General features: G+C 47.5%; 2 protein-coding genes across 3 annotated transcripts in view; one reads left to right on the top strand and one right to left on the bottom strand.

The window, feature by feature from the left end:
* Positions 1–174: 174 nt before the first annotated feature.
* Positions 175–13104, top strand: LOC8051087 (trimeric intracellular cation channel type 1B.1). The gene is made up of 6 exons (XM_002433535.4): positions 175–516; positions 3354–3510; positions 5209–5393; positions 6775–6862; positions 10730–11087; positions 12016–13104. Exons 1-5 carry the CDS (start codon positions 396–398, stop codon positions 11031–11033), a joined length of 855 nt encoding a protein of 284 aa, XP_002433580.1. The 5' UTR covers positions 175–395; the 3' UTR covers positions 11034–11087; positions 12016–13104.
* A 376-nt stretch (positions 13105–13480) lies between these two features.
* LOC8051085 (actin-binding protein IPP) overlaps positions 13481–18156 on the bottom strand; it is a 28328-nt gene continuing 23652 nt past the window's right edge. For both annotated transcript variants that reach the window (XM_029985521.3, XM_040504522.2), the window contains exon 9: positions 13481–16233. In XM_029985521.3, the coding sequence (XP_029841381.1) occupies positions 16000–16233 (234 nt within the window). In that variant the 3' untranslated portion in view covers positions 13481–15999. The remainder of the gene's footprint in view (positions 16234–18156) is intronic.

The following is an 18156-nucleotide window of genomic DNA, read 5'->3' as shown; positions in this document are numbered from 1 at the left end:
TCTTTAATTTTAACAGCTGGCAGCCACGTCATGGGGTCATGTGACAGGAATACCACATAGAATTAGCATTAATTAGCTTTGTTAGCTCGTAACACAGTCGTAAGGTTCGCTGAAGTTCATAATAAAGTGAAGATAAAAGCCGTTCATTATCATCATTACCATCATCATCATCATCATCAAAACGATCCAAACTTTCGAAACACGCCAAACGCCACGGCGGCTCGTCTTTCTTGCTCTTCGTTCTCCGCTTTTCTTGATCATCTTTCCCCCATCTTCTGCGCAGGCGCAGTACCCGCGCTCGGGACCCCACGAAACGTGTTCTATTTACGTTTTACCGGACGATTCCCGAACGGAGCAGGCGGCGGCTCTAGCACCGCGCACGAAAGGACTTAAAAATGGATCCCGAAATGTTCCTCGACGTCGCGAACCAAGTGACGAAGCTCAAGATGTATCCATACTTCGACATCGCACACTGCGTGATTACGTGTCTGTACCTGCGCGAAGACCTGGGGCCCGGTAAGTGTGAGCGCCCGAGCGCCTCGCTTCCGGATCGTACCCTTGAGCCGCAAGCTAAAAACAACGACACGACGTGCAAAGAAAAGAACAAAACGTTTCGCTTTCGTAGCTTCTCTAGGTGATTTTCTTTTCTTCTTTTTCTGTGCTCCAAATCCCAATCGAATAACTTGCCTGGTACCCGGTGTACAGTGTACTTAGTGCGTAGCTCGGCCCCCCCCCCCCCCCCCCCCCCTCTTTTTTTTGTCTTTTTGTTTTACTGCGTTTATTCATTGTAATTCCGTCGTTTATTGTCCTGTTTACCGGGTAACGACAGAAACGATCAGGGTGGGATTTCCCCCGCAAGGTCGAGCTGTGTCTGCCGCGTTTTTGCTTTCTGTGATTAAAGTCCTCTTCGTTTAAAAAAAAAAAAAAAAAAGTTTTGCCTTTTTTGTTATGCTTCGATCTCTGTAACCGTTCCAAGTTTGCAAAGAGTGTTGACGTATATTTACAGCCGTCAGGCATGAACGGCCGCGAGAGATGCATGCGTGACGCTATTGTTCTAGCGGTTGTTGATGCAGTACGTGCATGCATTGCACATATACTTCGTAAACTATGCGTCCGTGTGCTTGCGATTCTCATCTGCTTACGTTGCATAGTGTTCCGGGTTACGACCGCGAATCACCGAGGCATCTGTGCTTCGTGGGCCGGCCGTGGCAACCAACATACCATTTTCACATTCAGGAGGTTGTGGTATGAAAATGGGGAAACACGTGCTGAAATGAACGCGGGCACTCGCTGGACGCTACATCTTTTTGGTTCTATATTGAGCAGCAGTGACCTAGATTGAGCCTTCTAAGTGGCGCCAGTTATAATTGGAAAATGCATTCAACTTGACATACGAAGATATGACTCGTGTCGTAGCAATGCATGAACAAGTAAGCAAACACCCCTCGTACTTGTGTGGACACAATGGAATATGCATGAGATTAATGTCCAGCACACTCGGCACCGGTTCTTACAATATGGAATGACCGGTTTTGTGGACTGTCAATTGGTTTAATGAAAACTTTGAGAAATAATTTGATTATAGCTGAATCTGTCTCCTTTTCGCCTCGTTCGCTTCCTGCTTGTATTCCTCGGTATCTTCTTCCTTTCTCATTTTCGTGCCAGGACGCCGGAATCAGCGGTCTAAGTCGAGCTGGTCGGGCTCCGATCACATTGTCAGGGCGGGGAGTCTCTCCTTACGTGTCTCCGCCGCTAATATTTGAATTTCGCTTAAACGGTATCCTCCCAAAAGTTTCTAAAAGCTTCCACAGTATGGCGCCAGCGACACTCCGATGTCCGTGCGGATATTCACGGGGAGGGCATTATGTGACTTTTTTGATGCTCAGCCATAAAAAAATTTAAACTGTACTTGGACCCACGTGGAGTGCACATGACCCTGTCACATCCGAGTGGGGTGGTTGGTTGTATGGGACGTGGCCGTAGCGTTGCGCTCACTTCCATCCAGTAGGTTCTACATGAGCAAAACGAAGTCGAGGCAGGCGATGCTAGGGCAAAGTGGAGCAGACGACAGACCGCAATCATCTCAACAGCCGCGGTCCGTCGTGCGTCCAGAGGTTTTACGAAGAAAACTCAAGGAGCGGGCGCGGTGCGTAATGTGTCACCTGTACGCGCCAGAGTACTGTGCTCGCTTCGTCTGGTAGCTTTAACGAGAGCAGCGTGAGGGCAAGACCGGCGAGATGTGCAAGACCCTGATGGGCGGACAATAGACCATGACAAGCCAGGCCGCCGAGCAGTTTTAGTTAACGAGAGTGTGTGGTGTTGCCGAGACCAAGATGGGGCTTTGCGGTGTGAACAGTTGCAGAAACCTTCCGCGGCGAGTTTTGTTCACCGGCACAACCCTGTTGGATTACGTCCCGAACTTCGCAGTAATATGAACTTATAAGGCGCTTTTCTTAGATTTTCGAGAGCCATCGAACTACTCAGACGATAGATTTCAGCCCTTTGTTGCAACAGTGAGTGCACTTCATCGAAGTGGAGTTTCGTTTGCTTCAAATCTGATGCCTTCAACAGTCGTGCCGGGTGTGCCCCTGCCAAGTAAAATTGAGTTCATCACAATACGTATTTATAAAACACCCTAGTCAAACTCAATTACATAATTCAATGTTGGTTGTGATTCACACCAAGAACCCCCCGAACTGTATTGTGAACTTGTGGGACTGTGAACGCTCCACAAAATAATTGCTGTGAAAATTCGTAAGTATTTAAATTTATTTCGATGCAAAACACATTTCTCAAGTTGAATGAACTTACGCACGTCGTTAGAACGCTGGTATCCATTTGCACAATGGTAACGGAGTCTAAAAGAAACATAATTTCCATTGCAATCATGAACACGGTAGAACCTGGCAGGGCACGGTAGAACCTAGTGCCACTGGGTGCCACTCAGATCGTAGATGCAACCATGCACCATTCAGTGGTCCCGTGTGGTTCATTTTTGAAAGGGAAATCGGTGAGGAGGATAGGAAAGAGGCAAGCAACACGGGAGGATGACTTGGGAAAGTTACTTGGCTAACACCGTGCTCTCCCCAGGCGGCTATTGGTGCGGCTCCGGCCAATCAGAAGCATAAACACGTCTAAAGATGTGAAATTTTTAAGAACGCACTGGGTTCTTCACTTGTCACCAACTATAGAAAATTGCGCCCAAACACAATTTTACTGTTAATTGAAATTGATACCTTACAATGATCGCAAACAGTCTTCAGACTAACAGTTGGTTGTTTCTGCAAACTACCAACTGTTAGTCTGGTGGATTCCAACCTCCTATATCACACTAAAGTGGCACTCTTTTCCAGGGTCTCAACTGTTCTCAAGGAAGCATCCTCTGTCATGTTGGATCACAAGCATGTTCTCCATCTTCGCTGGCGGCATGCTCTCCTCTTTCTTGCTTGGGGAACCGGTACTTGGGATCTTCAAAAACAATCAGCAGTTGCTGCTGGCTACCGCAGTCTGGTACGACCCACTCCCACAAAACGCAACTCCCCAAACACCGCGACAGGAAGAAACACGCGAAACAAAGCCCAATATGCACGAAGTGTCCCCCCCCCCAAAAAAAATGCATAGTATTTTTTTTTTCACTGTAAAAGTAGACTATGCATTGCTGAGCGTTCAGTCTCCGTCCACATGTAACACTAGCATTCCCAACCAGGTGCCAAAGTCTTGGAGCTTGCCGTTACACAATTAAAATGTTATAAGCGATTTTCGGAAATTTTTGATGGAAAAATGGTGGCCAACGAAGCTCACAAGTGCATGGAGATGAATGGCATTAGCAACCAAGAATAGGCCCCACTTTTGCAAGTTTCAGAAAATCGCTTGTCATTTTTGAATGTGAAAACAGTTAGTTTTGATACTTTGGCATCCTGGTCCAGACCACTAATGCTATGTTGAGGTAGAGACTGAGCTTCCAGAAACGCTTAGCTTATTTACTCTGTATAACTAAGAAAAAGCAGCATAGAATTGTTGTATGTGAAGTGCATTTCCTAAAGTAACATGATAGTTTACACTAATCTGAATGCTTCGGTGAACAGTCATTTAAAGATTAAAAGCTGTGGATACATACATAGTTAAAACACAAAAATACCTTAAGATTAATTGCTTGCTTCTGCAGAGAAGTAGAAATAACTCTCATTAATTCAAACTCCAGGAAGCCACAAAATTTGTTTGAATTATCAGAAATTCATCTAAGGGTGATGCAAGATAAAATTATGATTTGCCATATGAATGGCTGCACATACTACAAAGCAGATATTTGATGATTTTTTCTAGGTAGCCCTACTGATCATAACCAGGTGTGCCACACAAGAAACATTTGTGAAGTGTATAACAAATTTATTTCTCTCAAAAATGTTGTCTATCGTGGACTGTGCAGACAGCACATGACAACTCAAAACCAAATTAAGTTTGTTCAACAGGCCAAGTTGTCTAATCTGAACTATTAATCAGGGGACAGATGAGTGATGAAAACGGGCACCGCGCAGCAGTTTTCATAGCAACTTGCGCTGACGCTGTGATGTGGACCTATGCCATGCTGCCACGTCACAGTGTCCGCGCAAGTTGCTTTGAAAATTTCTGTGTAGTGCCCGTTTTCATAGGTCATGGTGTCCTGTGTGGGTCCCGTTGAGTGCACTTCTCACCGAGCACCGATGCACTGCAGAGCAGCAACACCCGCAGAAACAAGCTTCGCGGACGTTGCCTTTCTGCAGTGCACCGGTGCTCGGAAAGAAGCACATTCAACGGGGCCACAAGAAAAAAAAGCATGAACTGCACGAAAACGTTGTTCGAATTAAGCGGCTTCCGCTTATGACTACATTAAAAACGTAGCAGGGCAACCAAGATTTTGAAATTTGTTTGAATTAACCAGAAATATAAAATATCCGAATTTGAATTATCACGAGCCTATACACAATATGTACCATAGAAGCTAGACAAACATTTGAATACCTATTAGTGCCAGTGCTACCCAAAACTATAGTCCGTAGCAGGTTAAGAACAATAGCACAAGCTCTTCTCACAAAGCTCTCTGCTTGCCATGATTGGTTGTTGCCTCCTCTCCAGAATTTGCTCTGCTAACTGAAAGGATTGTTGCACTTTCTGGGAAAAGCTCGCCCTGCTATGTATCTCTTTAAACGGTGCATTTCTTTCTTTCGGCAGGTATGCCATCTTTTACTCTCCATTTGACCTGGTGTACAAGATTTGCAAGTTCTTCCCCTGCAAGCTGATCATTGCCCTCATGAAAGAAGTCACGCGGTGTAAAAAAGTGCACGACGGTGTCACTCACGCTGCCAAGATCTATCCCAATGGGTACCTCATCATGGTTGTAATTGGAGTCGTCAAAGGTGAGGTTCTGTTGTGCAGCTATCCTACCTCCAGCAAAATATGCAGTTTTATGCCGAGACCATATTACTGCAGGCTCTCTCTTTCCAAGACAAGAAGTCATAAAACGGCTTAGGGATAGCTAAAAGGAGAATGTTTTTATGATACCAGTGTAATACAAAATAATAAGTTTTGTATCTAACAATAAGACGTGATCAAGCATTATATCAGCAGTTATCATCTGAACTGTATCTTTTGTGCAGGAGATGTAATCGGTTTCATATGATGGCAAGATGAATCGGTAAATACCCAGTTATATTCGGACATCAATTTTTAAGGCACTAACATCCTTCTGCTGAAATGTTGTCCAACAAGATTTGGAGGACACAACTAGCTGCGAAGATTATTTAAGGAAGAACTATGCTGGGCGGACTGTCAGTCAGCTCAAGCTGAAAATCTTAAAATGATGCCACTATAGGTTTTTTTAAAGCTTTACAGATTTGTTTAAACAAATCCATGAATGCTACACTTACGCGGTTTGTGCTGGTGAGTTATACGGCCAGGGGAATAGAGTATAGGGGGCTAATCGTGACAATCAGTCGGCTAGGTAATTAGGTATAATTTGTTAATTAACTTTCCAATTAGTGAAAATAGACTTGGTTTCAATTAAAAACTTGCTAAGCATCATCAAAACCCACCAAATCAACTCTTTTTAGGAAGATATAAGACGAAGGCAGCATTTTACAACGTTCTGAAAAAAACGCTAATTTTGGACGCGTTTCTTAGTTTGGTTTCTTAACGGAGCACAACCTTGTACCTGCGATCCTTTTGCCCGGTGATCGCGGCGCAAAGCCACCCTCTCGCCTCCCTCGTAGGATGGGGGGAGGTAGGGTGTGCGTGTGTTGCGCATCTCAGCCACTGGGGGAGCAAAACCACGGGCGCAGAGAAGCGCTCCAATAAAACACAAAACCCTAGAAATGTGTCCAAATAAAAATAAAACAACTGCTTTTACGGAATGCCGTGCAATGTTGCCTCTGCGTTATATCCTTCTAAAACAAGTTGATTTAGTGGTTTTCGATGACGCTCAGCAAGTTTCTAATTGGGACCATATGTCTATTTTCACAAATTAAAAAGTTAATTAACAAATTTTACTTCATTAGTCGATCAATCATTACGATTAGCCCCTTTATACTATAACCCCCTGGCTGCATAACTCACATGCACAAACGGCTTTTTTTTTAAACACATCTGTAAAGCTTTAAAGGAACACCCTGTATGTCACTTAATAACGCTGCAGAAATCATGTTCTTGCAAAGTCATTGAGCTTTAAACATCTGCAAGGCCAGAATTTGCACATTCAAGGTTCTGGTGTTTGAAAAGGTTTCTCCTCCTGTCTTCACAAAGGCAATGGATCTGCATTCCTCAAGATATGCGAAAGACTCCTCAGAGGTTACTGGACACCGAATGCGATGGAAATCATGCAGCCCAGTTTGTAAGTTCATCTTCCTTGCTCTTTAGGCCGGTGTAGCTCTGCATGACCCTCAAACATGTCCCCTCATTGGTACAAGGCCATGGGTGTCAGCAGGAAGGTGCAAAACGGGTTGCTACCCCCAAACCAGACCGTTCCCCCCCCCTCCCTCTCTGAACAAGCGGTGTGATTGTTGGTTTGTTGACAAGTGAAAAAACAACCAAGAACAATTTAACAATAAAATTGAGAGTAACTACCGAAACATATAAAAGGGAGATGTCTTGCCTTGCATTCCGTGGAAGAATCAGTTGGAAAGAAAAGGGCAGCAAGCCTTACTTTTGCCTCTGCGACCCCTTACCTCCGAACCTTGCTGGGGGCGCACCCGCAATGAACACTCGGTGGTGATGAAGCCCAGACTCCAGCCCTGAGTAGAGTGTTTGTGAAACTGCCCGAAAAACAAGTTCTTAACTTCCCTTTGGGCCCTTTCATTTTTGCGCACTATTACATTCGCGTCCATTTGTCCGTGTAAATATTCCCTCAATGCCATGGTGTGCAGCGTGTGCCAGGGGCCGTGCGGACATCATAGGGTGGTTGGGAAAAGTCGTGACAAGGGAAAAGGAAAATAACAATAACTATCTTCCCGGGGCAAATACCAAACGCACCTGATTTTTTCAACTTCGCTAGCCTAGCTCCAAGTGATATTTTAACGGCAATTTTTTCTGCATTTTCCCCAACTGATTCTTCCACGGAATGCAAGGCAAGACATCTCCCCATGTGCTGAAAACGTGGGGGTTCGGCTTGCTTTTGTAAAAGCCGCGCCGAGTGCCGCATAGCTAAACGCAAAAGGACAGGTTTTGGCCTTGAGGACTGGGCTCTCCAGCCTAATTAATAAACCACATGTTTTCAAGACGATTCACTGAAGAGCAAGCCACGAGCGACGGTGAATATGACATTCTGAGCAGGTTGGGGTGAGGAGGTAGGGGGGGGGGGGGGGGGGTCTGCACTGCAACCGTAGGTACTGGCAAATCCAATCTGGCCGCGAGCTAGACCGGGCTTGCAGTATTTGAGGCAGAATCTATGCGCGATCTTAGACCCTCAGACTCGCTCGTTTTCCAAAGCGACGAACGCGCGCATGCTGGGCCATGGATCTGTAAACGTTGGAGCGATGTGCGAGCACTGGTTGCTTGTAACATCCTTCAGAATTATTTCGAGCCTACAGTAAGAGAACAATGAATAAAAATATTTAAAATTCCCCTTTTGCTTGGATATGTTGACAAAGACCAGTGAGCACGGAATGCGTACAGCTTGCATAAACCACACACTGCATGTGGTTTGTGCTAGTTTTAGAGCGCAGCTCTTAGGGGCCCGTTTCCAGCCTGAGCGGCGTCGGCGTAACCGGGGGGGGGGGGGGGGGGGTCACGTGACCCCCCCTCCCCCGAGATCACGTGACCCCCCTCAGTACCCTTCCCTACTCCTCCTCAAGAGCTGCGCTCCAATTCGGCGTTACAGGGATTTGTAAACGGCTTTCATTTTTTTTCATTGTGCACTACAGACGTTAGCCGGGGCAAGATTCAGCGAACGAGCGCGCCGCAGAGGCGCTGTCTTATGTAGCTTTTGTACCATCCACGATGTAAATGAGGCGAGCGGTCACATGGTACGACATCGCACTGCTCTCGCCGGCACGTTTTGCCAGGAGCGCGATCCTTCTAGACCAGCTGTGCTTCGCAGCTCGGTGGCTACAGTATCCGACTGCCTCCCCATTGACCCAGGTTCGAGCCCCACTGGGGCTGGAACTTTATATACTTTATATATAACCTTAACGTCGTGCAACGCCCAGTGACGCTCGTTCATGATTTTCTCCTAGAAAACGGCAGACACTCGGGTAGTGGCTAGTGTCCAGCCACTGCAGTGATGAGAATAGTCGTACTCTAACAAAGCCTGGAGCTCAGCACGTGTTTTCTTCTTTGCCGACCCCAGCGCGTGGCTATGATTAACGTTGCCGGCATAGGAGGCACCGAGCCACATGGCCGCTTGTTCTGGCTCAGAGTTAAGGAGATGAACGATTGTCATGATTTGGAAAAAGAAAAGGAAGAAAGAGAAGGGAAGAAAAAGAAGAGCGGTATCGCGGGTGCGAAGGGATTCGAAGCTGGACCAAGAGCCGCGACGGTTGGCTGCTCGAACGGTGCGCTGCCCGGCTCCGTCCCGGCGTCAGTGTGCTGCGCTACCCGGCTCCGTCCCGGCCCCAACGCGCTGAGAATCAACGAGCCTGGCTCTGTCCAGGCTGCAGGGAAGCTCAATTTCAACGTAACCGGCTTCAGCACGGTGACCAGCAGCGCAACCGGCTCCGTCCCGGGATCAAGGCACCCGTACCCGAGATAACCAGCCCCCTCCCGACATCGCCGCCCGCTCTACTTCACCAACGATCAAGGGGGCGAACCATCAAGGCACCAGCGGCCCGGGCTACGACCCCAGGGGTGACTATACTGCCTACCGAACGTGCTTGGACGGTCGAATGGTTTCTTTTCTTTTGCCTTTCTAACGTTGCCTTTTTCTTTTTAATTTTACTTCCTGACTTGAATATATATATATTTGTTTTTCCTCACGCATTTGTCTCAGTCTCCCGATCCTTCCTCTCACCACCCCGGACGAACCTGACAATTTGGCGAGCCTGCCAGGATAGCTGGCCCATTACATCATAGTCACATCTTTTTCCGGAGGGTGAGAAGGGTGAGGGAGATTTGGGTGGTATTTCAACGATGGAAACTGACAAGTTAATCGCGGTAGCGAAAGAATTAGGCTATTCCGGGGCAGATTTGAGGAAGTGGGTGGATGAGGAGAAAGTCCGGATAAGAGCAGAAAGGGCTGAGGAGCGCGAGCACTCGAGGTTAGAACGGGAGGCTGCTGACAGAACTTTAGCGGCGGAGTGCGCGAAACTGGACAAGGAGCGGGAGGTGCTTCAACTGCGAATAGCAGCGCGCGATAATACACGTAACAGTTCAGAAGATGTGGAAGGCGCGCGTGAGGAACCACCAGGCTCCTGGAGCTTTGGGAGCCCACATAAGCTCATCCCGCAATTTAATGAGCGTCGAGACGAACCTGACAATTTGGCGAGTCAGGTTCGTCCGGGGTGGTGAGAGGAAGGATCGGGAGACTGAGACAAATGCGTGAGGAAAAACAAATATATATATATTCAAGTCAGGAAGTAAAATTAAAAAGAAAAAGGCAACGTTAGAAAGGCAAAAGAAAAGAAACCATTCGACCGTCCAAGCACGTTCGGTAGGCAGTATAGTCACCCCTGGGGTCGTAGCCCGGGCCGCTGGTGCCTTGATGGTTCGCCCCCTTGATCGTTGGTGAAGTAGAGTGGGCGGCGATGTCGGGAGGGGGCTGGTTATCTCGGGTACGGGTGCCTTGATCCCGGGACGGAGCCGGTTGCGCTGCTGGTCACTGTGCTGAAGCCGGTTACGTTGAAATTGAGCTTCCCTGCAGCCTGGACAGAGCCAGGCTCGTTGATTCTCAGCGCGTTGGGGCCGGGACGGAGCCGGGTAGCGCAGCACACTGACGCCGGGACGGAGCCGGGCAGCGCACCGTTCGAGCAGCCAACCGTCGTGGCTCTTGGTCCAGCTTCGAATCCCTTCGCACCCGCGATACCGCTCTTCTTTTTCTTCCCTTCTCTTTCTTCCTTTTCTTTTTCCAAATCATGACAACGATGCTCATATTTCTCAAATTTTTTTGCCGACTGCCACTGGCGTAGAAAGAAAAACTAAGGCAAGTTTATTCTGTTATTAACGTTAGGAAGTGACTGTAAGTAGTATTTAACAAAAGTAAAAAAAATAAATCGTTTCATGCTCCTTTTAAGACATTTTCAATCTCGCACGCCCTTTCGGTACGCAGCCCTACCAAAGCATGCATCGTGGCTGCGGTAATCTTTGTCCTCGACAAGAAGACGGAGTTCATCTCGGCACCGCACGCGCTCGTCTACCTGGGCATCGTGGTGTTCCTGCTCTATTTCAAGCTGTCCGCCATGCTGCTTGGCATCCACGACCCGTTCCTGCCCTTCGAGAACCTCTTCTGCGCCATCTTCCTTGGCGGGATCTGGGACGCATTGGGACGCGCGCTCATGTCCGGACGGGGCGGCGATGGCAAGTCAGACTCATCCAAGAACGGCAAGTCAGACGCCACCAAGAAGAAGGACTGAGGTCGATGCGGGACCAACACCGCCGTCGACAGTTGCGCTCCGACGGCGGGACCGGTGAGTTTCTACAGTGGAACGGGTGCAACCACGCCCCAATTCTGTGCCGATAGTTTGCCCGAGCCCGTTTTCCAAACTTCTTTCTTCGCTCCATAGCAGGGCCAGCTCAGTGTGGAGCACAAGATTGTCTGTTTCTTGCACAGAGGTTGCGATGATGTCAGAACATTGGCTGATTGAAAGAAATAGTGGGTAGGCCTCAAGCCATCTAGCATTGAGGTCTACCCACTGTCCTGGCAAACAAAGCCAATCAGAGCTCAGCATCGCTCCGACATCGCCGCGACTCCGGTGCAAGAGGCAAACAACTTGCTCTCCGCATTGCACTCCATTCAACGTCTGCGACGAGCTTTAATGCAACGGGGAAGGAGATTACGCCCTTCGTACGCTTGTGCGGCGAGATCGCCCATAGACCTTCTCCACACGGGCATCACCATCTTGACTCTCAGAACTTCCAGTATGGACTTAAACATTTTGCTCTTGCCATTCCACTGGGAAGTTTTGAAGTTTTAATTGTGACTGTCACTCATTCTTGTTTTGTCTCTATATTTTTTTTTTACTTACCTATTCCGGATTTTAATGTCTTGCTTTTGTTTTGTCTCGCACACCGGATATGTGAACGTGTTTGGGGATCAGGATAAACGAAAAAGGTCTTATGCCAGAGCCTTCAATCTACGATCACCGCAAAGTGAAACATAGTGTATGGAGCTGAAGCGTGATGTCCCCTTTGGAAGCACAAATCAGTTGTGCACAGTCTTGCTTCGAGACTGTAAAAAAAAAAAAAAAAAAAACCCTAGGTTTTTGGCGTGGGCGAAGAGAATTTGTTCAATGGATACCTCACATTATTCCTAGAATCTCACTGGTATCTAGGCACTAGGTTTGAGCCGGCTTGGTGCTGAAGGATTGACACGCCATCTTAAAACTGTACTTCCAGGGCGTGTGTGCTTGCAACAGCGACGGACGAAGCCGTCTACCACTGCATCATGGGTGGCTACAGAATGGCCAACGAAGAGTTCCGAATCGCTTCTTTTGTCGTCTCCTCCCCTCGCCCCCTGCCCCGTCTTATCATATTCTTACATTTGAGAAGCGGTTTCAATACCCCTGCCAGAAGTGCCTTAACTGCAGACCTTTTTACACAGTCTCGAAACGAAAGTATACACAATTGTTTTTACATTTTAAAAACCATATAGTAACATAGCATTTCACAGATTTTCTATGACTAAGACACGGATTTCCTTAGGCGTCCAATAATGTCATCCTAGTTGGGACGCGAGATCTGAAGTCCTTGTAACAAGATCTTTCTTGTGCAAGGGTTGACAAGCTAAGTAGAATTATAGTAACCTGCTCATTCATGTCCGCTCGTTTTGAAGACGACGCTGCAAAGCACAGCTCAGACTTGTACCTATGCTCCATCGATTTTTATCCATTTTTAAGTCCTTTCCAACACGATACCTCGGCTGCCAACGTACAAGCAGAGCGAAACTGCAACAGTCGTTGCTCAAATGCCGCCTTAAGCGGGGGCTTGGAGAACGGAATAAGCGGCACCATTTTTATGTTTCCTAATCTTTCCGGGCATCTTTCTAAACGTCATTTTGCATGGGCATGGTCATCTTGTCAGCCCCCCGAATTTAGGCCGATCTGTCAGAGGTCGGGTGTTGTGAAGCAGTTGACAGCAGCTGCGGTCCGACCGGCTAGACGAAAGTCGAGCGCTTCACCTAGTCAGTACGAGCGATCGCAGACTGTTCCTATTTTAGCACGAGGAGGTTAGAGAGACGCCACCATTGTTACCGTGACCTCACTTCCCCGATCCGGACGATTATGCGACTATAAAGAAGCGAGAAAACATTTCAGAGGACAAGAACTTGTTTTTCTTACGGTCGCACCGTCAGCTAGTTGTTTTATGGTTCTGATGTTCCCCCTTTTTACTCTCTACGAGGGATTGTTTGACACGAGGTTTGCAAGTTGCGACTGTACAACAACAGAGTCAATAAAAGAGAAAAGAAATTGTCTACCTTCAAGCTGACCAGAGTTGACGTATCTCTTACTGGAACCAGCCAGCCTATCAGGTAGTCTTGGAACAATTTTGATCTGCCTTTAACTAAACTGAACGTTTTACAGAATCTGCGAGATGAATTCTACACACTATCTAAAAGAAATGGTCGCTTATAACACTGTCAAAATTATTTCAAGTGCACAGTCGAGGAATAATGCATAAAATACATGCTGATCAGAAGGGTTACAAGGTTACCAGATAGGTGGCGCCAGCAAGCTCTCATCACAAGCACCTGTAACGCGGTCAAACAGACTTGAACACAAACATGGGGGACTCGCCTTACCTGCCATCGAAGTGTGCGCACGCTCCGTCGACCGAAGCAAGATGTTTCGACACCTCCCAAGCATGCAGCTTTACAAAAGCTTTTATTAGACTATACATACTTTTTACACAACAGTTTTGTACTTTTTTTTTTCCTCCATGTTACACAGGCACGTAGAGTGATCAAAGCGTCGGCTCTATGTGACACGGTAGACGGCGTGCAAAAAAAAAATGTTGCTGCAAAGAAAAAACTAAATGCTCGAAAAAAGCAAAAATGAAAACCGACACCATTTCATATTTGTTTGTGCTTTTGTTAAAAACAAACGTTCCCCTCTCCCATTCTTGGCCGCATAAAACCAAAGATTCTCAAGTTCCTTTTTTTGATGCCCAAAGACTAGAGATTTATCGGTGGCTATAGTGCGTCGAAATACGAGACGACGGCACATCACGACGAGAAAAACTGCCCCCAAGCACGGGTCATTCAGTAATTACAGAAGGCAGGCAATGCCAGACTTGCCGCGGCCCCAGTAGCGATGACCAACCGAGACATGGAAACCGTGACGACGTGGCAGCACCGGCTATTATTTTCGACCAATGAACGCTGCAAAACACGAAAGCAAAACCTTGATACAGTAACATTGACGGGAAGCCAACTAACTTGCCAAAGCACCAAGAGTATGTGTCGTGTTTGCATCCCCGGCTAAAACCCCACGAGGACTCTTCGTCATTTTGGAAAGCGAAGTTGTACGACGCTGGCTACTTCTACTAAAACTGATGCTAGGAAGCAAGCTTGCGACCCCAAACTGCCCGTAAAAAGAACATAGTAAAATGACCGGGTTATGAGATTCCGGAGAATCGACATTGCAACGCTCGAGTATGTGCAACCTCCTTGGATTGAACCGGAGACGTTTCGGCTCGCTGCGCCTTTTTCCTCGCCGGGGCAATTCGATTATCAAAGCCACTTTTTCCGGCTCTACGCTGCCCTTTTGCAAGTTGCTGGGTGCTACTGGAAGCAACTCGCTCAGTGACACAAACAAATAAAAACAGAAAGAACAACAAAGACGACGGACACTGGAAGAAAATAGTACCCTCTCCGGGAAACACGCAAGGCAGTGGGCTAGATCTACTTTAAAGTACTACGGGGCTCTTCGGCTCAAGGCCGATGCGCGCAACTCCTCTACTCATCACAGCAACAACTTCACTCCGTGGCACTTTGCACTACACATGGTTCCTGCACTTTGTTCATCAATCGCCTGCTCGCTCGCGCCGACCCCGAAATGCCGTCGGTCAACATCCTCTAGGGATGAGGGCCGCTTTGCCGGCGGTTTGTGTCCAAGATAAAGGCGGGATAAGAAGCGCGCCAAAAATATTGCTCTCGCATGAAAATGCTTTCGTGACTTGCGGTGCTACAATTTCTTTAGGATATTTTTTGGGCGATTCTCGACACTGTCAATTGGGACAATTGTGCCTCCCCTCCCGTTCAAAACTTCCGTGAATTCGACGAGTTCGTTAACGGTAGGTAAGCAGAATCTTATCTTAGTCTAATCTCGCGAAGCCGAACTCCCTTTAAAGCTTGTAAAACGCTACGGAAGGCATCGTGAAAGGAAATGGGGACGCCAAAGAAAGACGCCCAGACTGAGAGGTGTCAGTGCGAAGCAAAATTGTCCTTGGTGGCAGCAAAATCATGGAAGCTGGTGAACACACAAAGAGGCAAGGGATTACGGAGAGTTTGACTTGGACTGTGTTTCGCTCTGAAGGGAATCTATCGAATTGGGAGGCAAATTTGCAAACAATGCGGTTATAAGCTCGATTCCCCTTCATGACGACGGCAATACTAGCGTTTGAGAAGTGGGAAAGAAAATGTTTGAAACACAAAAATGAGGAAATATTACGACGGTCAGACCGCATGAAACTGATGAACTGCTCGTCTCCCAACTAACTTTGAAGTGGGGTGTTGCATGATATGACAAATGCATGTCGACATATTCTTTTTCACGCTTTAGCTGCAACACCATTGCACATAACCGCATTCGTATTACCTCTCTTACAGCATTGCAATCTTGGGTGACATACCAGTATAGACTAGTAGCATGCCGAGGCCAATAGATATGTTCACACGGCTGAAGCTGCATCCCTTCGAAGATGTCGCACGTGCAATTTTGGTAGGACCTCTAATCCAATCTCCGCCATACAGCAAGGAAGAGGTTGAAAGCCAGCACCCTTCTCTCGTGCTCTTGAAGTTTTCAAAAACCGAGTTTAAAGCTATGTCCACAGATGATACCAAGACGCGGGTGACGCAACGACAGGGGCGGAGACAAGTCAAAACCATAAAGAGAAGTTGGCCGAAGCCGCGTAAACAACACGTGAATTGCCTAAACAGGCGAGCAGCCTACGTACGGCGATGACACTACTGTTGACACAGTGTCGCTACCACACAGCCTCAAACTTTGAAACACGTCAAACCATTCGCAACTTTCCCTCAAACCCCACCTCCGTGCCGAGAGCACGCAAGTTAGAAAAACACAAAGACAGTCGCACAACGTGCAGCGGCAACAGACACTTCATCTACGGCAGGAAGCAAACCGAGAGAGCGCGGCAACGGGCCTAGATGACAGCGATGCCGGCGTAGCAGCGGCTGAGCGGCATGGGCGAACCCTTGGACCACTTGTTTGTCTCCGGGTCGTACGTTTCGACCGACTCCAGCGTGAGCGGCGGGAAGTGTCCCCTGTCCCCGCTGGACGACGTGCGGCCGCCGAGCACGTGCAGGCGGCCCTTGACCCCCACGACGGACGCTCCGACTCTTGCGGTGCACAGCGCCGGGATCTCAGTCCACTTGTTCTGAGGGTGGGCAAGAAAGACGGGACGTCAAAGATGCCGCTCAAGCGTGTTATCGGGTGCACTGACAGTCGCATTTAGAAAATTCGTTATTGCACCGAGGCTTGGAGCACACGGGGCTAACACTTGCACTCCAAAACCCAGGGATCTCAACTTCAGTTGCACACCCGTGCCCGTTTCGATCCGGATGAGCCCCGTACCGGCAGGTGGATCGCTACTGCGTTAGGCACTTTACAGACCCCAGGCTTGCAGTCGTACTGCACTGGCTAAATTTCTCATCTACGGCGTGAGCCTCTATCGCCTTACCTGAAAGGCAGACTGACCTTACGCTGTCTAAACACAAACGTCCAGTGGGTTTGTCTCGGTGGTACCGGCAAGTTACGAATGCTGTTAAAGCATCGAGGACCGTTCACACGTACACCGCAGCATTACCTCGGTGATATTAGTTAGAGCTGGAAATATTGCTGACCTAGCTGGTGAGGCACTGACTTGGTGCTAAATTAGTGATTCAGTGCCGACACAGTACTTCGTCAGTAGAAAGTTACGTTCGAGTCTGCACTCTATTAGAGCTGTTCCTAGCGTTGAAAGGGTTTCTAGAGTTCATATACACCTTTCCAAAAAACACTCGACCCCAGGGGCAACAAACCGTTTTCGAGCCCAGTCACTGAGTTTGAGGCTAGACTCTCACTGGCGTCCCTCTTAACCCTTACCGAGTGGACTGTGATTTCAATAGGCGCAGTTTCAAATGCTGGCGGCTAAATTCTCGTCTTTTCCCGCTATATTTTGTGTTTCATGGTACATGTATGTTCCCGAGGACATTAAAAAAGCATTGTGCCACATTTGAAAAAAAAAAAAAAAAAGCAAAATAAAATTGTAAATTAGTTTTGCTAGGTACGCGCGCGACAGAACGAATGCGACTGGAATGTATAGTTCTGGTTATTTGTTTTTTTCTTACGATAAGTTTTGACGGCGCCGTGGGATTCGCCGCATGTGGAACGACAAAGCGCTTTGCTGTCAAAAATAAATTCCAACAGAAGAGGGCCGAAAGTCATGCATTTTTCACGCTCACAAATAATGTGTTTACTGATGGACAGGACACGGACATACAATTGAGGAAGTGTTAACATTCAAACAATACATCGTACGTACCACACGATGGAACATTATCCGAAAAGAATTTATTTGAGAAAGATCTCAAATAACACAGTCACAGTCGACGACAGTCACATCTTGACGATCGGACGGAATCCGAGATGACTTCGTTTTGGGGAGAGCTTCCTTTTTTCACAACCACACCAAGGTAAAGAAACAGACGCGACTGACCCGTTTCTCACACCAACCCGGACAACTATTTTTGGAGATGACTGAGGATTCTATGCGGATAATTTTTGGCAGGGGGAAGAACAATGTTCGCAAAATCGCGTCGAGGGTCGTTCGACGTCCTTCACGTCCTTCGTTTCCCGTGAAAGTTGAGCAGAAAAGCTTGAACGGCAGGCACTTACCAGCCTTATTACTCACAATGGAAGATAACACAAGAAGGGTATGCAGCACGCATAAAAAAAAATGAAGTGGAAACTTTCAAGAGGGGCGAGAAAACGTTGAATGCGAAACCGCAAAAACGTAGGTAGAGAACCGCGCTGAGCGGGTCTTCACAGTCCCAGAGAGTGGCAGAAAATTTCTAGCTAATAGAGGGCGCGAGAGTCGCACCAGCCGCTTCAGCAGTGATGGAAGTGCCATTTGACCTTTTGGAGCAGGCCTAGCAGGCAAAATGTTGTTCTGGAGCAGGTAGTGGCCCTTTTGGAGCAGGGTCCGGCATATTACTTGAAAATGAAATAATGCTGCATTGCTATATAAAGACCATCTCTATTATTAGAACACAGCGCCTGTCGCCTTTTTAAGACAGGATATATCAAATTCAGCAAAGTA

Source organism: Ixodes scapularis, unplaced genomic scaffold, assembly GCF_016920785.2.
Source record: "Ixodes scapularis isolate PalLabHiFi unplaced genomic scaffold, ASM1692078v2 PGA_scaffold12__126_contigs__length_90152505, whole genome shotgun sequence".
In the NCBI taxonomy this organism is placed as follows: domain Eukaryota; kingdom Metazoa; phylum Arthropoda; class Arachnida; order Ixodida; family Ixodidae; genus Ixodes; species Ixodes scapularis.
Note: the sequence above shows the minus strand (reverse complement) of the source record. Positions and strands in the feature narration are given on the sequence as shown.